Source organism: Gallinula chloropus, assembly GCF_964237585.1.
Source record: "Gallinula chloropus genome assembly, chromosome: 17".
In the NCBI taxonomy this organism is placed as follows: Eukaryota; Metazoa; Chordata; class Aves; order Gruiformes; family Rallidae; genus Gallinula; species Gallinula chloropus.
In genome coordinates this window covers 5,097,695-5,120,155 of record NC_140102.1, presented here as the reverse complement: position 1 = coordinate 5,120,155, position 22,461 = coordinate 5,097,695, and the positions used below count along the sequence as shown (strand labels likewise).

Here is a 22,461-nt window from a genome sequence, read left to right as displayed (position 1 = left end):
AGATTAAAGCATGAGCAAATCACTGCTACAGACCACACAGTATTTAGAGAATTCTTTGCTCCATCATAAACGTGCTGATTTGAGACTCTGGTAAATTAAGCCTCTCAGAGCTGTTAAGGACTACACAAGGCTTGAAAAAATTGTGTCCCTTTGCATCACTCTTGTGCCTTTCCTGTCGCCAAGGAGGAAAGAATTAGAACTTTATGACTGAAAGTGAAGGATTTCAAGCAAGTAAGGGCACTCTCCTCACCCAGCCTGGCACTTGAAGACAACTGGATGGCAATGGCTTTTTCTCCTCACTCCAAGTTGCTTCCCTCTGAGCTTACAGGACAGCTTTGACAACATCTGAACTTCAGGGTTTGGTCACCTTTTCTTCTGGGGTGCACAGCACATGATTAAGGGATAGAATGAGGTCAGCTGCTTATTATGGGCTAATTGTTATATTCCCTGAACTAGAATAGCAGTAACTGAATTTGAGAGTACAAGATCTCTGCAAAACCAGAGATCACATGCTAAAATTAGAGCACTAATGAAGGCTCATTAGCAGGCAAGAAGAATCCCTCTAGAATTGTGAAGCTAGTGCTAAATATATCTAGCTATAGAATCTGAAACACACTTGACACGTACAGCACCTCAGTGTTCCTTCCTCACTATACAACTATTAGCAAGGACTACACAGGCGTGGTATAACCCTAATACACCAGGTACTTACAGAGGGATTATCTCCAGGATCTGACTGGACCTTTCAACAAGGAGCCAAGTTCTCTCCAAAAACCAAAACGCTGAGGATACACCTCTATTTTGACCACTCCCTTACGGTGTTCTCAGGGGTACCCAGGCTTGTTTGCTAAAGCCACACACAAGCACGCTGCTGTTTTCTTTACAGCACTCAGCTTGAAGTTGGTTTAGTTTCCAGTCTGTTCTAAAAAGAGAGATTATCAGATTATCTACAGACATACTACAGAATGGTTTTAGAAGAACTGTGGTTCTCTGATTTCCTGTTCTGTGTCAATGTTTCAGAGAAATGCACAAGGCCAGTGGTTTCCAACTGCAATTAACGACCTATTTAAAGGAATCATTAGAGTGAAATGGCTGAGCAGCCTGAGAAATACACAGCACACTCCTCATATCATTCTCTCAAAACTAAACCCACCTTTCTTCAGTTTAACACCAAGAACTCCATTCTTTCATCCATAACGGAGGCTTGGAATACAACTAGCAAGCCAGTGAAGCTCCCTGACTTGCAGAGTACGATCTGATGATGGCTCAAGCGTGAGGAGAAAACAAATCAGGTTATTTGGGTTGTTGGGGATTTATTTTAGAGATGCTTTGAATTTGCTTGTAGATGTGTAATTCTTTCTGTTACAAAAGATACACAGTGAGCTGCATTTCACTATGGCACAGGGCAACGGTGTAAACAGAGGCTTCGTAAACGAATGGGCAATTAACAAGAGTGCTCAAACTGAACTGGTGTATTTGTTTAACAAAGAGCAGTAACAGCTCACGCCAAGTCAACCACCGAGACAGCAGCACCCGCGTCTCTGTTCTTCCCATAGAGTCTTCAAATAACCGTAATTCAATTTGGTATTTTGGAAAGTCTGAAGCCCACAAAATTCCAGAGAGAACAGACACCGAGCTGTTTTCTTTTTTAAATGGAAAACTAGTAGACTCCTCCTTTGCAAGATGTGACATACCCAAGTATTTCCAAACGAGAGGATAATCGAAGTGATCTGCCTGGTCTTTGCGTTGTGCATTGTCTGATTCCATACTTCACAGAGAAAGAGATTTTACCCTTATCTGCATTATGCATCTACAGCTTGGGAGCAGCTCCTTTCCCACGTTGTGTATTTATATCAAATAGTCATTTCTCCTCCAACTGATATTTACAACTATTTTTTAGCTTTGTTGAAAAAAGCCTGTGGGCTCCAACGTACCTGTGGTAACAGCATAAATACAAGAGGAATTAAATTGCCAATGTAAAGATAAAAATGGGTGTTTTAGTAAAGAGTAAGGAAATCAGTACTGTAAGAAAAATAAGAGCAAATTCCTCCTCCCACACATCGAGCCCACAGAACTGAAACAGTTTCTAGATTACACGAAGCTGCTCACCCTTGAAATGCTGATGTTGAGAATCTGTACCTGAAGCGATGCAACTTGTCTTCGAAAAGGTGAGGGGAAAACAGTTGAATTCAAGTACTACCTGATGAAAACACCAAGGATATAAACATGGCAAATCCAAAACAATATGTGCATTTGCATAATTTAACGTTTCAAGAGCAATGCAAGTGAACAGGGATGAATTCTTTTTATATAATTTTAAATGTCAGTGCTGTATACAGAATGTGAAGTGCTTTGAGTCACCGCTGTAAAACCTTTTAGTAACGTACTGAAACAAATCTAAACTGCATTTAAAAATAAGTGTTCATGTACAGGCTTTAAGCGATCACAGGGTTTAGTAAGGACTGAGGAAATGACTGTAATTCCCCAACATGGGCTCAATTCTGTACACATAGAAATCAGTCAGCTACAAAAGTGTCCTGTAAGTCCAAGTCTCCCAGTGTACCAAACTTCTCCTTTATAGCACATGGAACGCCTCAGAAAAAGGCAAAATAATTCAAACGCAGCAAGAGAAAACACAGCAACTCCTCCAGGCTTCAACAGAGCCAGAGCCCAAATGGTAGTGTACAAACAAAAGAGTAAGACCTTTTCCACAGAGGAGTACAAACCACTGTATTTACAAACCGATCAAGCACGCTTAGCCCCAGACAGAGTTTAGACATGGTTTTCATCATAAACAGAGCTATTACACACTTCAGATTCTAATGCTTCTAGCTTCAGCGGGATTTTTTTTTAAATGAAAGTTGCAAATAGCCTCCAGTACTGTTAGTCCCTTACACTTGATAAATAAAAAGCATTGAGACTCCTGAGGACATGGAGATGCATAGGACTATTAAATGGTTTCAGAGTTTTTTAAGAAAAAAAAAAAGAACGTCCTTTGTTGGTGGAAAGCCATAGTTCATGTTCTCTGAAGAATGGTCCTGGTGGTACGTTCAAGTGCCAAAAGCAGCAGCAGGATGAGAGGCCATTACTGCATGCCAAACCACTGCTCTTGATCTGCCCACTGAGCTGCCTCACTGTCACTGCCTTCCAAGTCCCCCTCTTCTCCACTTCCCTCCATATCATCCACATCTTCTTCCTGGGTTGCATCTGTTGGACTTTCCTCTTTTTCCATTTTCTGCATTCCTTCAAGTGACTTCTGATCATTCGGATCCAAACTGAGGAAAGTAAGGAAAAGAAAGCATTGTCTTAGAACTTACTTTTTCTCTTTGCAACACCATTGTAAAAACTGAATGAAGCCCCATTATTATCATATTGCCTGCACTTCCTGTTTAACAGCATCGAGAAGTTCCATTTATGAGATGATGCAACTTCACCTCAGGCTGACCGTAACACCAAGTATTAAATCTTTATATAAAACAATTTTGATCCCCAAGAATGCACTTATCTAAACATCACACTCTTCCAGAAAACTTACTCAACTCTTCCAGACAAAACTAATTATAAAGAAACATGAAAGCAGGAAGAATTTAAGTGGTTATAACTAAATTACATGCAAGGATAAAACAGCTGACTTATGTAAGCTATATAAGTTCACAGTGGACATAATGTGCTTGCTTTAAGGTAAATTTAACTTGAAGTCAAGATACAGTAACATGGTAACACCCTAAAATAACATTTAGGTCATGTTAGATTGAATCACACTATTTAAATTTACTCAATAGTTCATTTTTATATAGCACCATCTAGCCTAAAGGAAGGGATCTTAAGGTGCCCAACTATAGAATAATTAATAATTATAAATAAGGCCATGCATTAATCCTTTCCTTAGTCAACGAATCGCATTCCTAGTGACATGCCAATTAACACAGTCCTTAAATTCCACACTTCTCAGTTCTAAGCCTTATGACCAACTAATTCATTACCAGGACACCATTTGCATGCTTTTCTTTGTTCTACGGGAAAAATAACATAAAGCCACCTCTGATGAACATCCTATTTGACCAGCATTGATTACTGGTTATTACAAACACACTGGCATCTCAGTCTCTGCTTTACCTCAGGGCAATACTGTACTGGTCCATCGCTTCCTGGTACTCATTGACAGCTACCAGAAAGTCTCCCAGTATTCGGTGCAGAACGCAGTCACTCTGGTTGGCCAGCGCATTCCTCAGCAAAGCAATGCCATCTTCATACTTTTGCTCTCTACCTGTTTATATGCAAAACTACACTTTTAATTAACAGTTTAGGCAAATCTATAAGGTCAGAGCACACACAAAGACATCACAACACACAACTTCTTCCTTCAGAACTGTCAGCATGGGGGACAGTAGCAATATACTGTTTGCAAGATTAACTCTGAACAATGGCTTTTTATTGCCATGACTGCTACACTCATGACTACACAGACTTTGAAGTCAAAACACTTTGTTTGCAATTAAGTGCTGGTGCAATATCAGTTGCTAGATGCAATTAATTCCTTCAGGATAGAATTAAGATCCCTGGGCTGTAACATCACTGTTACATTCTTCACATCAATGAGGCTTGCAGAACACTCTTCCATGTAAAACATTATGCTTTAAATGGGGGGGGGGGGGGGGGGGGGGGAAGAAAAAGGAACTTACTAAGAAGTTCTGCTTTCTTTACCACAGCTTTAATGTAATCAGGTCTTTGTGTCAGTGCTTTGTCCAATAATGTTTTTGCTTTTTCCTGTGTGACTGGGTCTTCGAGACACACTGTAGCCAACAGAGTGAGGGTCTGTGCATTTGCTCCCAGGGTTTTGTACACGTTGTTTGCCATAACCATCGCTTCACGGATGCTGTTGGATGCCAGGTAACATTCAATGAGGCCTGAGGATGTAGGAAGGAAGATGTTTCTGGTTGAGTTAGCACTCCAGGCACTCACCCCAACTCAGCTGTTTGCACTTGGTGGTAGTTGAACCCCAAACAACCGTCACTCCAATAAGAAACTCAAAATGCAATTGGGAAAGCGACTCTATAGCAAATATTCTTTGTATGCAAAGATGTCAAGGATACTTGCAGATAAGGAAACTTGGACACATGCATTAAACAGACCCACAGTTCTACATGGAACCTAAGATAAAGGTGGGAGATGATGGTTCTCCATCTCCCAGGACCAACATCTGACAAAAGGCTACACTGTGACAGCTTACGCGTTTCTTCCTCAGTTGCAGGAGAAGCAAAACTACTCAAGCAAATGTAAAACTGCATTACAGTACTTCTAAATGCACACCTTGCACTCTAGCAGGGAATCTCCAGCACTTGCCCACCACAAAGCACAAGATGTCAAAATGGAGGAACCAGGAAAATCTCCATTTTCAATAAATGAAAAAGTAAAATAAACCAACCCAGAATTTCACTGCTGAATATTAAAGCATAATCAGTTTGGTTTTACTTAACCAATAATCGCCTACAAGACAGACAAATACCACTGAGAAAATTTTAGAATCGAGAAACCTTAAGAAAACAGACCTAGAACACATCCCTGTATTGCAAAATGGTGCAAGGCTTAACACCTCTCATACAACTCTTTTGTGTAGTCATAATTCTACATTTTAATACACCCATTCAACAGAAACTGACTTAATCACTTCTATTTATGGGCAGGTACTAAATAAAAAAAAAAACCCAAAACCCTAACACCTAAGTAGACCTAATCTAAGACTTTTGTCCAATTCCAGTGCTGAGGTGTTAATACTTCAAAACATCCTATGTGAAGCTGCTGTTGAGATCAAATGTTAAATAAACATTACAAAAGGATGAAAAAACAAAGCTCCCAGTGGAACTAACCATACAGTTAGTGTCATCATCCAAAACCAATCTGCTCAGAAAACCCAAGTCTGTTTATATATAGATTAAACAAAACAAAAAACAACAACAAAAAGCTTTGATGGAAAATAATTCTTATAAACATACGTATTCTCTAGTGCCCCTAACCTGACTGTTTCTGCCTGGGCTTTATAGTTTTTTGGGCAGTAATAATATATTTATTAGTAAGTCAGCAGGAGGAAAGTATTTCTGTCTATTCCTTTGCACAATGATCAGCATGACACCCACTTTCACACCAAACCAGTACTGTTCACATGGGTAGCTTCTTTCCACTCACCCTCATAGCAATCCAGTCGGCAGGGTGCCAGGCGTATGGCTTCACGGAAGTGTATGATTGCTTCCTGCACCCGGCCCATATTCCTAAGAGCAGCTCCTTTCAGCAGGAGAGCTTGAACACTGTTACTATTAAGCTGGATAGCTTTGGCTCCTAAATATAAGGCACGAGAGTAGCGTTTACTGTAGAAACTATGACACCTACAGAAAGACAAGAGGGATTGTAAGCACGTACTGACTGTGGTGCCTGTGCACACGCACAGAGGTTTAAAAGCAGGAAGGAAAAATAAAGAAATTACAGGCAACTGGTGAACTTCCTGAAGGGAATAATACACATTCAGGAAAAAAGCTCTTCAGGGGTTTAAAAAACAGTGTGAATATTAATTGTTACTGCACAGGTGCTGCAACTCTAATAGATTTAAACATACAGAAAACCACCAAAATGGCTAGCTAGTTTAAATTACCCCAAGAACAGAATAGAAAAGCACCTGCCTATCAAAAAGGCTGAACCCACTGTAATCCACATGCAGCAAATAAAGAGCTAAGGAAAGAAATAAACAACACACCCAGATACCACCCAGGGTTCTGCATGTTGATCAGAAATATTGAAGAGACGGCAGCCCAAGTTCTCCACATCCTCTAGTCGACCTTCACGCGCCAACAGATAACCATACACATCCATTCCTGCAGTGAGATGGTTGAAGATCAATCACCAAGAAATGGAAAGTTTATTCACAGCAAGAAAAACTCCAACAACAGAAGCACAAACACCTCTTTTTAACTTTTTTAACTACCAGTAACTGTTTGAGATTCAATGTAGAATTTACATTCAGAAGCTCTGTAATCCAGGTACAACAACATACCAAATTCTGTTGCATGCTTGATGGCATATAGCTGCTATTCTAACGTTACTCATCAGATCATTACATTAGATCAAACTTTCTGTTAGGATTTACTCACCTTTTATTAGGTAAGGATCCAGCATTTGTGCTTGTTCGAATTTTAGAATAGAGTTTTTATTATCTCCAGCTCTGAAATACAAGTCTGCTAAGCTCCCCAGTAAGTCTACATTATCCCTCAGCAATGATTTTTTCTCTAAAGAGCTTTAAGAGGGGGAAGAAAAAAAAAAGAAAAAGCCTGTTATGTATAAAATATAATTTAAAAATGGTAAGTATTAACATATTAATTACATCCTGCTGTTTGAACTCTTACCAAATGGTATTTATTGCTCTGGTGTTATCTCCAGTATGCACAAAAGCATATGCCTTGATCCACACGGAGAGCCAGTCCAGGTTAGGGATACTCTGGATCACGTTGATTGTCATAGAGGCCACTTCTGCGCCTTTCACCGACAGCGAGAGCAAGCCTGTTCAGAACGGTATATCCATCAGTTACAGCCACAGTGAACCACTTTAAATACAAATTAATTGTCTGAAGAAACTCCAGAAACTCCATCCCTTGACAAGTATAAACAAGCAGCTTGTTTTGAAGGTTGTTTATAATTTATGCTTTTTCTAACTTGCATAACTCAGGCATTACACATTACCTGCAAACATGAGACAGTTACCCAGTCTCATGTGTAATTCAAATTCCAGCAGTGTTTACTACAGGAATCCCAGCAGTGTGCAGACACCTACCTAGTATGGCATCAAGTGCTAAAGGGCACTGCCTCAGTACTTCTTTGTAGCTCGTAACAGATGAGCGCTCTTGACCTGCTTTCTTGTATAGATTTGCCAACATCATATTGATCTACAAGCAAAAGAAATATTGGTAGAGTCAAGTACTAGAGAGGAGAAATCCTCACTAAGAAAAGGTCACAACTTTGTCTTCAAGCAGGCCTGCCTCCCTCCCTCCTGTTCTGGGCAGGAGACAAAACTACCTGCACTTCCAAGAGCGCTATCATGTACCATGTAATGTAAAGTTTAAACCACTGCTTCTTTCTGAGTCCAAAGATAAGATTTACACCCTTTTGTATTCACAAAGAGCATCCTGAAATCTCAGCGTTTTGCATACAGGAACTCAAAAGATGGGCAAGCATCTGCATGCCAAGAAGGACCCATGACATACATCCATGACATCAGCCTTCTTTCGGGTATCTCCCCCAACCCATGGAGATCTTTGAGAATTAGCTTAGGAAGGCTGAGAAGTTTCCGTTTAGCTTCTGAATGAAGTCATAAGTGATGAGAGAACAGAAGTGATTTGAGCTCTACACAAGTAGCTGGTTTCTGCTACGATACTTCATGTTACTAGTGCACACTGGTAAGAGTTTGCTTTCCTCAATCTTTTCTTCTTTTTCAGTTCTGTAAGTTGGTGTTTACACAGAACACTCTGCCCCTCCTAGGGCCTAAGCCACGTATGCCCAGTACAGGAATACTGCTCTAGCAGCAGACAGCAGGCCTTTCCTGTCCAGTGATACATAGCTCTCCCACAGAGGCTAGGACTCCTGAAATTAAAGTACTGATCTGGCTCTCACATTTACATGTTTGACTCAAAACTGCAGAGAATTACTCAGTCAAGGACCTGGGAATCACTCACTGAAGTCCACTCACTCAGCTGATGACAACTGCATCAGTTTTTCTCCAGGTAGATGTGACCCATGTGACTTTTGGTGGGACCACCCATTACTCTTTGCCCTATGAAAACTATTCACTGTAACACGCAAAGAACTACTGAGGGGGTGATTTGGATTCCAAGCCCAATGTCCTGATATACAAACACTTTACAAACTTTGAGAATTAAAAAAAAAAAAAGTGTCTCTTCACCCTTGTCATTGCACAGTACTAAAAAGAGTTAACCAGGTGATCCAAACAAATTAATAAAGATGCACACAAACATTTCATAATCTTTTTTTTAATGCTTGCTAACAAAGGGAATACAAAATCTGTCTAATTTTAAAGAAGAACTATTTTTAAATAAACTAAGCTAATTTAAACATGAGGAAGTGCTTCCAAACAACATTTAACTAACACAAAAGCAAATACCCAAGACACAATGATATTATACCTATAGGCTATGTTTCTGGACCCGACACCAGCCTATAGATTCATGATATGCTGGCCACGCACTCCTGACAAAAACCTGACAAAACTCACCTTTGGAGTCCTCTGTCTGGAAGGAATCCCATCAAGAATAGCAATGGCATCTTTATCTTGCTTCAGCATTGTGTAACATTCAGCCATTTTATATTTCACTTCAATTTCAGATGGTAAACACTGAAATAAAAACAAATTTTAAAGTAGGTCCAGGCAAGTAAAAAAAAACCCCAAACCTGAACAAAGTTTCCTCATTAAATGCACTGTATTTTTTTCAACATAATTCAAGCAACAAAGTTAACAACACAACTAGCTAACTCATATCACTCCTGATTTCCAATGAAAAGCATGAGCTATTAAAAGAAACAAGTCTCATGTTTGCCCCATATGAAGCTTTGCTTAGAAAACACCACACCGGTGATTTCAAAATGATTTAGCCTTAAATGTCAGGTTTATTTGACATGGCCAATTCACATTCTAATGCTATAATACTGTGTTTACAACTTTAATTGTAAGGGGTGAACTTGATCATTGTTAGTCAGCTTTTAAATACCTGGCTTTGGGGAGTTGATGCAGCATTCCCAGTAGAAGGTCTGACTTTTGAAGTTTTACTTAAAGCTTTTTTCTGCTGCAAGGCCATTGTATACTTACTTACAGCATTTCTATACTCTTTATCATGGAAGAGAGAGTCTGCATGATATACCAGGAGCTGGTATTTCTGCGATGGTGAGAACAGTTCCCTAGAAGAAACGCAAACAGAAAGGCTGAGATCAGCTAGCCACATAGAATGAAAGCCTTACAACGCATTTGTAGCTTCAACTTCCAACCGCTGCTGCTGCTTTGCTACACTGGAAGGCCCCTTGGGTAACAGGTACTACCTCCTAACAAAGGGATTATCTTGCTAATTTCTTTTATCTGTGTACAAACGAATGCAGCCGCCCTTCCTGACACCTCATCAGTAACAACAGCTTCTGCTTAGCTGCTTGGCCACCGCTTTCCATAACGGAACAGCCCCATCCTCCCCTGACAAACATGTTGCCGAGGTCTGTCAAAGCCTATTTTGTTTGAATGGACTCAAGCTTACAAGGCAGCCCAGCTCTTTGTATAGCTAGCCTGCTCCCAACCCACACTTTCTACAACCCCCTTGGCAAACACTTCCAGTACGCTGGCAAAAGCGTTTAAGGCTCGGGGTTACAGAACGGGATTCTGACCCCAGTTGGCACCTCAAAAACCCATACAAAATGTCAAACATCTTACAGGGAAGCGCTGAAAAATAAAGGGTATCACTTGAGTCAGGGGAAGAGCCGTGACCCGTACAGGGAAACCCCAGGGGAAGAAACCTGCTCCACCCCTAGGAGGACGCTCACGTTGCGGTGTGAACCCCGAGGGGCTCAGGGTGAAGCCCGGACAGAGCCGGGCGGGCAGAGCCAGAGCCGTAGACAGCAGCACAGTGTCCGCACCGCAGAGCCCCGCTGGAAAGAGCCCTAAAGGCGAGCCTGCCTCCTTCCCTGCTCAAAAGACACCCCGCCAGGCCCCGCCAGGCCGCCCCCCCTCAGCGCCGCCGGGCCCGGCCAGCCCGCAGCCGCCCGGCGCGCCCTCTGGCGGGAGGGCCACTCACGGGTTATTGCCGCTCATCGTGAGGAGAAGCCCGCTGAGGAGCCGCACGTTGGAGTGGAGCCCGGCGGACGCCATCTCCCGTACGTGCTCCACCACGCTCATGCCGGCGGCAGAACGGCGCGGGGCGACAGGAAGGGACCGGGACCAACAGCCGGAACAACGCCGCCGCCCGCCGGCACTCCAAAATGGCGCCACCGAGGGGGCCTCACGCGCGGCCACCCGCGAGCGCCTTCGGCACTGCCTTTGTCCCAGGCGCGCCGCCCGACAGGCGTACGGTAGGGCAGCCCCCGCCGCGCGAAGTCCCCGGCAGTTCTGCGCTTGCGCAGTGGGGCGTGGCGGGAACTGCTCGTCGTGGCGCTGAGGGGGAGCGGGGATCACTGACAGGGTCGGGGGTAGTTCTTGCTCGGTTGGGCTTCGCTCTGTGAGAGAAACGCTGTCCCTAGGTCTGCACAGCTCCTGAGCCTGGCCCCTTTTTCTCCTGGGACGTTGTTACCTGCTGGTTGTGGCAGCTAAACGTGACAGAGGCATCAGAGCGAAGCTCCAGCCTGTAAAAATAGGTACCTTCAATAGGTACCTTCAATAGAAAGGCCCTTCAAAGCCTGGATTTTCTTCTTGGCCACAACCAGGGAAAATGCCACACTGGGGCCACTGTTAACTACAGTGCACAGACTAAAAGGAGAGCTGAATCATAAACTGGTTTTCCCCTCTAATACAAAAAGAGAGCAAAACATGGCTATCCTATTTCTAATTCAGTTGGAGCGTGCTACCGCTGCTGTTAGGAGAGAAGTACACCTCTCAACAGGCAAACACGCCAAGCAGCGAAGTCCTCCTCGTGCTGGACTTGAAGTAACACAGTGCTGGTGCTGTATGGTGACAGCAAAACAGGTCTTGCCACAAAGGAAAGAGACAGCTGGGAATAAACCGAACTTGAATTTGCATTTCTTCAACAAGCCATCTGATCAAAATAGTCACAGGTTTTGCCAGTATCATGTGATGGTTTGCACAGCAAACTACAGTCCACGTATTAATTCCCCTTCTACTGATGATCATCACATCATAAGGATGGTCTATCCTCATTTCCATTCGGATAAATTGCCTTCCTAGCAGCTGGAAGAGTGCTGTGTTTGGGATTTAGGATGAGAATAACATGCACTAATATTTCAGTTGTTGCCAAGCAGTAGTCAAGAACTTTTCAAGCTTCTCCTACTGCCCTGGCAGGGCAGGGCAGGACCTGGGAAGGGACACAGCCAGGACAGCTCACCCCAACTGGCCAAAGGGATATTCCATACTGCATGGCATCATGCTCCATATACAACTGGGGGTTGGCTGGGAAGTGGTGCAGCTCATGAAGTAGCTGAACATCTGCTCAAGGTGATGAGTTATTATGCTGTGTATCACTTGTTTTGTATCTTCTTTTATCATCCTCATTATTACTCTCTTCCTTTTCTGACCTATTAAACTGTCTGTATCTCAACCTATGAGTTTTACCCACTGGGGTGAGGGGACTAAGGGAGCATGTGTCTCTCTGGTTGTTCTAGCTCCTCACAGGTTAAACCATGGCATGGTCCTCTCACAAAAACCAAAACTCTGTTCTCTTTGAGGGCTATCCATAAGACATAAAGCAGTTACCACATTAATAACAAGCTAAGTTTATTGAAAACAAGGTAAAAATCACTGCACTTTACGACACAGCGTGAGAGGTATGTTTTCATGGACATACGATACTGAGACTCTAGCCAGTAGAGCAATTACACAGCTACCCCTGCCCCACAGTCGCACCCATTTCTTCTCTTAAATACAAGCCCTGTTTTCAATGCTAGCTGTAGCCACTGATAGCAAAGCAGCTTGCATCTGAAACAGCATATTAAGAAATCACTGATTAATCACCAGCTCAATAATATTTGCTTACACTATGCAAATTATCTTTTCACGCTCCCTTTTCACACTCATTGACTGTTTCTGTGTTGGTTTGGTTTTTTTTCTTTTTTTCTTTTTTATTCTTCATAAGCATTTAAATCTTCCTTGGTACAAAACGTATCCAGAACAAAGGCAAAATACTTAAAACACCTTGCTGTGGAAATGCTTAATGTTAGTGCTACTTTGCCTCTTCACTGCCCAGGTCCTGACAGACTCTTGTTCATGAACTGTCTCTTCACAAAGCAGATCCACCACTGCAGAAGAAAGTACAAAGTCAAAAAACACTCAGAAGCGTTTTCCACGTGATAAACAAAATAGCAACTTCAAAGAATTCATCCTCTGACAAATACCAAATGTTGAGGTTCCAGCTTTGCACATAGAGTTTTCCACACTGGTTTCTACTGGAATTTAGGTGAATGAGAGGAGAGGAATGGACCCAGTGAACTTGTAATATAGAACACTGAATCAACACAGGACATTCTTTCTTATTTCTGTTACTTTATTTTTACTGGTTATTCCAATATAATTATAAACAAGAGATGCATCACAAAGCTAAGTCTTTGAAACTAATTAGCCTAAATAATTTCAATATTAAGTGCAGCCACATTTACACATGAAACATACGAACAGTCAGGAGGTGGTTCATTCACTGATTAGCTGTTTTTTCCTTTTAAATCTGGACATGAGGCAAAATGGTCTACTTCAAAGAAGCTATCAAATCAGAACTGCCTGGGAAGATAAACAGCATCTCTCAGGCCTGTGAATTTCTGTTTGAAAACGTAGCCAGCAGCAGCTGTATAATACTTTGAAGAGTTGAACCAGACACCACTTATTACTGCTCTGCTTTTTAAACTGACCCGAATTGGCACTCACTGCCTTACCACATTACAGATTAGATGTACTGATGACTTGCAGCCTGCTATTTGCCTAGCCTTGTAAAACCAGGGAAGCTTGTGCCAAAGGGACCCACACCTGATCCCTCACCCTGTTGTCTCACTTCTTCCCAAAAAAACCCACACCAAGCCTCTCATTAAATCCGTGGCAATCACCCTGAACCCTTACCTTACTCGGCTTGTCACTCTGAGGATCGAATACTTTGTCACAAAGGCGAAGGCCGGTTTCTTGCCGCAGCTGCTGCAGGTAGGCCCTCATCACCTCTGAAACGCAGCGCAGGGAAAAGCAGCGTAAGCCGAGGCAGCACCAAAGTCAAACTGAATTTAACAGAGGAGCATCAGCTATCACTGCTTAAAGCACAAAGCCTGAGGTTTTCCCATCCACACCCTGACTGGCTGAGTTGGTTTGCTCAATATATACCCATACTTGGGATTTTTATACTTGTACCAGTAAAAAGTATCATCCAAACTGTTTTCTTCTGTTACCTTTATTTGTTGTTGTGAGTTTTCTATTCTGCCAGTGCAGCAGTTAGCCTGTGTGGCATTACAGGGTTTAGTTAGTGCTTATGTTGATGCAAAAGGCAGACTCAGACCCTCATTCATTTGTTCTGTTGGATCTGTGGATCCAGGGGAGTCACTGGGCCCCTGAGGTCAGAAAATCCGGCTTCTGCCATCCCCAGAAGGCAGAATTGCTGATTCAGAAGATTCGGTTTTAATGGCAATCTTTTTAGTTTACAGTCACAAAATGCAGCTAGGAAAGGCTGAGCCCAAGGAAGCCTTCAGAGGTCCTGAATTAGCCTTACCTTCCTCCTGTTTGTTGGCAGGTTTGGCGTAAATGGCATTAAGCGGGAAGCCAGGCTCCCCAGGGATAGGGAAGTTAGTGATTCCTAGCGTGTACATTTCTTTCTCTCCTTGGCCTTTGGAGTTACACTGGAAGAACCAGGGAAACAATGGCTTAATAGTCAAAACCAAAGTGGATGGAGCGTTAGACCTAAATATATATATTTAATATTATAGAAACTCATTATTAATTATATATTATATAAATAAACTCATCAAGAACAGCAACACAACGTATCTCCGGAGATCCACAGCCTCGGAGTACCTGTGGCTCTGACAACTAGTACTGGGGTGAACAGGATTATTTGTGCCACTGTCAGGAGAACATCAACAAACCCTTTCTTGAACACAATCCCCAGAACAGACTCAGTTTCCTTCCTCTGCAGAAAGTCACTTTTCTTACCTTTTGCAGCTTTTTCAAGCACTCAGAAATGTAGAGAGTTATGTAGATCAGCGTTCTGTCAGCCTCGTTCTGCAAAACAAAAGCAAGCACAGGCTTCAGCCACTCTTAAACTGAGTGAGATTTTATGCAACTGCTGAAGTTTGAAACAGGAACAAGTTCAGGCCATTCTAGCCTACAATTTCCCCATGAGAGAGGAACTTGCAATTCATGACATCTACCCAACTTCAAACATTAAAATGGGAGGAAGGGGAGTTTTTGCTAGAGAACTGTTTAATCAAAGATACATTTCTATTCACAGCAGCAACTCTCCAAAGAACTATTAGCTGTACAGCATCTAAAATAATTACCTTAATTTCATAGTTTTTGAAGAAGACATTAGCTTTGAAGTAATAGATGGCTTCATCTATAATATCTGTGTCCTTAGCTAACAACAAAAAAAAAGAAATACAGAGTTAAACAGTGTGCCATTATACTATATTTGGTTATAACTTAGACTCACAGAAATACATCAACAACGATTCCTGTGAAGGCAAAACCTTGGTATTTACAAAAAGCAGAAGCAGAAAACAGTCACTGCTGTGTGAACCACTAGTGAGCTCAGACCCCACTTCAACAACGGCAGCAATTCAGCAGTTTCCCACTTTTCTACCAGTTGAGTAACTCACCAGAGTTTTATCACCATAAAAGTCAGGACACAAAAATGTTTTTGGACAAAGCATAACACCACAGTCACACAAATTTAATTATCAAAAAAAAAAAAGAGAAGGGAGCAGAACAATAGTGTCAAGGTTACTTGTGACTTTCACCTGCTTTTGCTACCATCTGAGACTGCTTAAATCCAGGAACATTTCCTTTATGTCTCCTCTCTCAACTGAACCACCACACATTACTGGGGGATATCAAGGCCAGGAAGCACTACTTCACATGCTGATGGGGAATCTATTCCAGGCTGCCTGGGGACCCTGCTAGTAATTTAATTTCAATTTCTGTAGCCTCCCACCCTAAAGTGCTGCCAAAACTACTCCTCGTCCTTTAGAACAGCCGAACTGCTTCAGCTGCAGTGCCAAAGCCCAAGTTCTCTGTAGTTAAACCTCCACTTCCTCTGACAGCTGTCACAGTTCACACCACCATGTCTTCCTCAAACCCTACTAAAGAGTACAGTGAAACACAGGAAGCAGCACAAGAATAGGAACTGTAGGTTTTAATCATTGAAACAACCGGTTTAACCACGGTGAAAATTTATCTGTACACAATTATTTTCTATTCTTTGCACAGCCTAAGTATTTTAAAACCTTTTTCTTCCATTTCCAACCCATGAGTCCTCTCATCACTCTTCCTAGGGCTGGAGCAAACCACGGGATGATGCTAAGCTATATGCAGGCAGGTTTTCAGAAATTATAAACTTACTTTCCCGAGGTGCTGGGCCTTTGAACTGGCTTCTGATGGGTAACAGTGCCATGTTCCCAATTAGTTTGGTGTCGGAGTCCATTAAAGTTGAGTGGTAAGCCTATATAGATGGGGCAGGAAGACTGGTTATTAATGCTACCAAAAATACACATTTCCACATCCGATCACGTATCTCCCCCATGTCTTCATCAGACAGGAGTCTGTTAGTTAGTTAGTTAATGATGCTTCTGGCAATTTTTCCTTGCAAACAATCGCTGTTTTCTAATTAGGCTCACATCTCAGTGCCATTCCAGTGAAGATGACTGAAAGCTTCGTCACTGGGACTACTTATGGTCATAGCGGTGAGAGACAAAGAGTGAAACTAGTATGGCTGGTCTGCGTATGCTGCCTCATCCCAGGCTGCCAAACCCTGTTCTCCACGGCACCAAGGGGTAAGAGCCCTGCTCCCCTGCCTGAGTTATGGGGCACCACACAGCTCGTTGAAAGTTAGGCATTAAAAACAAACCACCACACCTTTCTTCACATGACAGATTCCTCCTGGAAAAGACATTTTTAAAAACTGATGGGCTTAGTTTTAGGCACTTCCCAAACATCCCCACTGTGCTGTGCTGGGTCACCGGGAAGCCTTCATCCCCTCAGGGCCCAGGGTGGGATTTTTGGGGGGGGGAGAGGGGGCATGCAACTGGGTTTATGTGTGTAAAAAATCATCCCCTAGCTGAAAAAAAAATCGCTTTATTTCAACCCGAGGAAGGTGGCGTGAACAAAGCCAGAGCACAGCATAGCTTTTGCCACCTCCTCTCTCGCTGGGTCCAGGGGCTGCCGCCCTCCGAGCGCGGGTGGATCCCTGGCAGGAAGAGGAGGAGGAAGAAGAGGGCGCTGGCCTGGCAGCACCCCCCTCACAGCAATTCCCTGCTCTCAGCTGGACTCCCCGCAGCTGCAGCCTCTTTCCCCCACACACAGCCGCCCCCGGCAGCCAAGCTCCCTTCCCCCAGCCCAGGGTCGCAGCCGCCCGGGCCGACTCGGCCCCTCTGTCCCAAACCCTCTTGCCCTCACTCCCCGCCATCAGGGCCAGGCCGAGCACCGGCTGGCCAAGTCCCCTCACCGGCATCTCGAAGGGCAGGACGCGGTTCAGCGGGGCCGGGCAGGAGGGGAGCCGGGAGAAGCTGGCAGCAGCGCTTCCTCCTCGGCCTGCGCTGCAGGAAATGAGGCGGCAGAGGCGGTGCGAGACGGGGCCTGCGCCGCCCTGGGAGGCGCCGCTGCTGCCGGGGCGCTGCCGGCACCGAGAAGGCCTTTGAGAACAGACGGGGACTTGTTTGCTGTGCAGCCCGCTGCCCCCTTTGCCGCGGCCGACACTGCAAGTGACCCTCCTCGGTCCCTGACACCTGGCTTCCTCGGTGACAGGGGTGAGCTCAGACCCGGCGTGCAAAGCGCAGGTGTAAGGAAGCACACTGTTCCGAGGGATGCGGTGTTGGAAGCTGCACACTCCTGCTAAGTATCAAGCCACGACCTTTGTTTGATCCAGCATGTTGAATTCATTCCCTGGTAAATGACGCATGGGATGAGTCAGAGAGAAGCCAGAGTGATGCGGAAGGTGAGTCGAAGTGATCTAAGTGGGGCTGGGTCTTGTCCTTTGGACGTGCCATGGGCATGATGCGTCTGGAGGTGAGTTGAGTCACCAAAGTTTTCCAATGTTTTTCTGTCCTAAGGAACCTACTTTGGCAGGGGGTTGGACTCGATGGTCTCTTGAGGTCCCATCCAACCCTATCCACGCCGTTTGGATGGTTTAGTTCAGCCAGGTCAGGTCCTGCCATTATGTGATTAGCTCCGCATCGTTATAAAATTTGCCTCATCTCGAGGTTAACCTACACCAGAACTATTAGAAAAGGAAATATATTAATGGCTTTTGGACCCATGTTTTAAAGCTCTGAAGAGCTGATTTTTTTTTTTTTTCACATCTTCCTGGCAACTGCAATGGGTGTCTGAAATCTCACAACTTTCAGGTGATTGTATGGAGCAGGGAGTAAGGCTTTAGAAATGCGCAGTATCATGAAACAATTCTCAATCTCATCTAATAATGAAACTAACAGCTCAGTTCTGAAGATAAATACTTATGACAACATACTAGCATTTGGCTTTGCCTCTTTTGTAAACAAGTAGATTTTGTTCATTCCTATATATCTCTACATGGGGAACTTTTCTGTGCCTAACGTTAGCCTATGTATTTTATCACAGATATGCATAAGAATAAAAACTTTATTAAAATAGTTATGAGGTCATACAACTTATTTCACTATAAATATGTTATTTTACAGATAAAACATCAAACATATTTGTGCAGGGGTGGGTTTTGTTTTTCATTTGTATACACAAGCAAGCTATTGTCCTCCCGTTTTTGACAATCCATATTCACTCATCCACGTGATCTTGAAAGTATTCATCCACAAGAGCAGATTTATCTTCTTCACATTCCTGCCAAAAAGAAAACAAAAAAGGTAAAACCTGACTTTTCCTTAGTGACTGTTCAGTGCTGCTTCATTTAAGAAAGCACAACAGGAACAATGTCTAAAACATGTAGCAAAACTTTCTGAAGTTGAGACTGTATAGGTCAAAATCGAGATCCAGATACAAAACTGAATCTAAAAATGGAATAAAAGCACTTTTCCTTAGGATTTATGAGCTGAAAATTAGACAGGGCTTGGAAGACTAAAAGACATCTTGCTTCAAACCATAAGACAGTAACTTATTAGCAAGGCAAAGAACATATTTACATTATGACTCATGAATCCTTTTGAATTTTTCATCTTATCATCAGAAGTACCTTACCTTTGGTTCTTTAAATTCAAGATCTTCTCCATACTGAATGGTACAGTCTATGTGCTGCAGAACTATGTTTATACTTTCCTCGTCAGAGCGATCAAAAGGAATAAATCGAACCATTCCATAGTCATCAATCTAGAGGAGAGGTTCAGAGGATGTTAGGAAGAAAATGCAGCAAGGTAGTTCCCAATCACAGCACCCTAAGCCTCTTCCTTAAACCACACTTATGTTCCTTGTCTGGACTCCTGAAATACCATGTAAATCTTGGTCTGCAAACCAATGGCACTTCCCCACACGGAACACCTGGCTGTCAGTCCTAAGTTCTGCACATCTGTCATCCAAAACCACCGAAGAACAGGACCGACAGAAGATGTTATGGCTGCAATCCAAGTGTTAGTACCAAGGACCTTGCGCTAATCTGAAGAAATCAAAACCTGAGTTAAAACAGGCAAAGAAAATGCTCATGTGCCTGAGAATCTCTTAGATCCTGGCTTTGTTAGTAAGTCTGGTAGGTAAATACATCATTTTGGGGCAAAGGGGGGAGAACTATGGTATTACATACATTATCTGTAACAGCAATCCAGGCAGCAACCATACAGTATGGCTTATAAAGAACACTTAAGGTTACCAGTTAAAAAACAAGGTACCTACCAATCCACATATAGACTTAGTCAGTTTTTTAAACATTTTGCTTTTCAGTATATTTGTAGAATCGTCAATCATAGAATACATATCTGGATCTAAGTATCTGGGAGAAACAAAATCATCGTTAACATCGAAATAATCCTTGGCCAGAGAGCAAGTGAGTCATTGTGCTTTTAGACAGTAACCAAACCCATCTATCATTCTGTGATCTGAGTGAGCCAGCTTCATATCAGAACTTAAAATGTTTTGAAATAGTTTTTGTGAAGTATATCTCAGATTATAATTGCTAGTAAAAACAACAGAAGGGATTTGGGGTTTTTCTCCTTTTGCTAATACACTTCAGTATACCCACAATGCTTTGAGCAAGACCACAGGGAAAAACTAATAATTTTAGCACAAATGTAAAAGTAGCACTTAAGTAATTCAGTATTAAAAAATAGAATCACCTCCAGTGTAGGTTTTGAAGTGCAGTACCCTTAAGCTACTTCTACATCAATCTATTCAGCATTATTACCTTTCATTGAATCAGTACCCTGCAATGTCATTCAGAATGATCTAAATCTTCCAAGATAATTATCAACAGAAAACCCCAGATATGCACAAACAAGGAGCTAGCTTTTTGACTGACTAACTTGTAAGCATCCTATCCAGACATCTAAAGACTGTTTCATATAAAACAAATGTCTTCTCCCATTGCAAACTATGTTTTAATTAGGGGAAATATTAGACTGAGTTTTGGGTGAAGTTTACCTGAAGATCTTACACTACAGAGAAAGTAATCTTTTTTAACTTACTTTTCTATCTCCTTCTTGGCTTTCTTGCTCAGCAAATCCATTTTGGTCATGATGTTAATCTGTGGAATCTCTAAAGATATCATTGCACTGAGTGCTGCCAGAATTCCAGAGATAAACTTAAGGAATATGAAAAATGATGTCAAGTACATAAAACACAACACAAACATGCAGCACACACTACCACAGACAAAATCTAGTGAATACATGAAACACTGACATGAGGAGGCAGAGTGGAGAGTCCTTAGTTCTGCTGGAAAAGGGAGGTGCAGAGCTTCCCATCTGTTGTCTTAATTCCAGAGCCTCAAATCTGGACCTGCCACTGAAAAGGTCACTACAACACTCAAAGCCCATCTCAGGATTCTTCCTGCTAGATGGGGGAAGTGACCTGCTCTCTCTCCAGATCTGCAAAAGCTCTCATGGAATCGCAGAATTTAGGTTGGAAGGGACTTTGGGAAGTTATCTGGTTCAAACCAGAGCCAGTTTCAAAGTCAGATCAGGGTGCTCAGGGGTTTTGCCCTCTCAAGATCTGAGTAACTCCATAGAACGTACACTATACACAATCTCTGCACACTCTCACAGTGCAGGATTCTCTTCTTTACACCCAGCTGGAATTTCCATTGCTGCAACCTGTCCGAAGACAGTGATCAGATCTCCCACAGCTTAGCATCCTTTCCTCTGAGCTAAACAAACCCAGCTCCTGAAGTTGCTCAGATTTATTGTTCTTTATGAACTTTTGCAAGAGGTTTCAAATAGGTACCTTAAAAGACTCCACCATAAACTGAGAATCCACGAGAAAAACTCCACAGACACGGAATTCCCACTGCTGCAGCTGCTCCACCAGCTGTTTCATCACTGGCAGGTGCGTATAGAGCTCGATCTGACCTGGGGCACACTTGGGATGTTAGTAAGCAGAAATGTGATGCCAACAGCAACAGTTAGCTATATAAATACAGGCATTGCACTTAATATAAATAAAAGCTGATAAAAAGCATTTTTTGGACATCTCTAACTATTGGGATGAATTTATGGTGGAAAAGTGGAACAGAAATGAAAGGGTTTACTCCTCCCCGGAGCTCCAGCTAGTGTTGGGTACCAGCTGCCATCATGTCCCCACACCACAGGATGCTGCCAGACGTCAGTGCAGCCCCTCAGATTATCCTGGGACCAAGTTTGCTTCTGAAACACCTAAAAGTGACCCTGACAGCTGTTCCTAATGCTAAACTCTCCCCCCAGGAAGTGTGAAGGCGCACAGGCGATGAAAAAAAATCACCACAGATTTTATACTGAACATGCCAGAGTTACCAGAGCACTGACATCTCCCTACCTGGGCAGTCAAACAGTATATAGTCATCCTCCACGTGCCCGAGGCTCTCCTCCAGCCAGTTCAAGTTATTGGCGAAGTATTCCATGCAGAACACCAAGCCGCCGTTGGGGCCGAACCGCAAGGATTCGTCTTCCATGACATCATCCACCTCTATTAACTCACGGATGTCTGGAACAAGACACACACAGACACACACACAGGGGGCGGTTGCGCTTCGTTTGGTTTACGGGGGTGCCCGGAGGCCGCCGCAGGCCGCCCGCCGCCGCTCACCTGCCATGACGGGGTAGCTGAAGTGCTCGGCCGCCGGGTCCAGGTTGACCACCTGCACGGAGCGGCCCAGCGCCTCGCAGTGCTGCACCATGGTGGAGCAGTACGTGCTCTGCAAGGGACATACGCACACCGTCAGGGGCCGCCGACACCTCCCCTCCCTCCCCCCGCCGCTCCCCTCCTGCCCCGCCGCCTCACCTTCCCGCTGCCCGCCGGGCCCATCACCAGCTGCGCGTATCGGGGCATGGCGCCGGGCCGGCCGGCGGCCTCCGCGCAACGGCGAAGCGGAGGCGACTGGCCGCTCCGACGTCCCGTAGCTCGGCCTG

The 22,461-nt window shown here is 43.5% G+C and overlaps 3 protein-coding genes across 4 annotated transcripts; all 3 read right to left on the bottom strand.

The window, feature by feature from the left end:
* Positions 1-2,710: 2,710 nt before the first annotated feature.
* ANAPC7 (anaphase promoting complex subunit 7) lies at positions 2,711-10,930 on the bottom strand (the record flags this gene model as incomplete). 2 transcript variants are annotated; one of them, XM_084271944.1, is made up of 11 exons in its annotated part: positions 2,711-3,275; positions 4,117-4,267; positions 4,683-4,907; positions 6,184-6,380; positions 6,746-6,863; positions 7,140-7,282; positions 7,392-7,545; positions 7,817-7,928; positions 9,272-9,391; positions 9,765-9,951; positions 10,830-10,930. In XM_084271944.1, the coding sequence occupies 11 exons, from the start codon at positions 10,928-10,930 to the stop codon at positions 3,086-3,088; spliced, it is 1,698 nt and encodes a 565-aa protein (XP_084128070.1). In that variant the 3' UTR covers positions 2,711-3,085. The 2 variants fall into 2 exon arrangements, with proteins under 2 accessions (XP_084128070.1, XP_084128071.1); XM_084271945.1 differs by lacking the exon at positions 4,683-4,907 and having other exon boundaries at positions 4,117-4,263; positions 6,180-6,380.
* A 1,533-nt stretch (positions 10,931-12,463) lies between these two features.
* Positions 12,464-17,471, bottom strand: ARPC3 (actin related protein 2/3 complex subunit 3). Its single transcript, XM_084272145.1, has 7 exons — positions 17,391-17,471; positions 16,289-16,388; positions 15,229-15,305; positions 14,882-14,950; positions 14,442-14,568; positions 13,808-13,902; positions 12,464-12,999 (listed from the first exon to the last, which is right to left on the bottom strand). The coding sequence occupies exons 1-7, from the start codon at positions 17,394-17,396 to the stop codon at positions 12,937-12,939; spliced, it is 537 nt and encodes a 178-aa protein (XP_084128271.1). The 5' UTR covers positions 17,397-17,471; the 3' UTR covers positions 12,464-12,936.
* Positions 17,472-18,523: 1,052 nt separating this feature from the next.
* GPN3 (GPN-loop GTPase 3) lies at positions 18,524-22,436 on the bottom strand. Its single transcript, XM_084271984.1, has 8 exons — positions 22,334-22,436; positions 22,139-22,247; positions 21,869-22,036; positions 21,302-21,426; positions 20,545-20,660; positions 19,757-19,853; positions 19,112-19,240; positions 18,524-18,757 (listed from the first exon to the last, which is right to left on the bottom strand). The coding sequence occupies exons 1-8, from the start codon at positions 22,379-22,381 to the stop codon at positions 18,695-18,697; spliced, it is 855 nt and encodes a 284-aa protein (XP_084128110.1). The 5' UTR covers positions 22,382-22,436; the 3' UTR covers positions 18,524-18,694.
* Between the last annotated feature and the right edge of the window lie 25 nt (positions 22,437-22,461).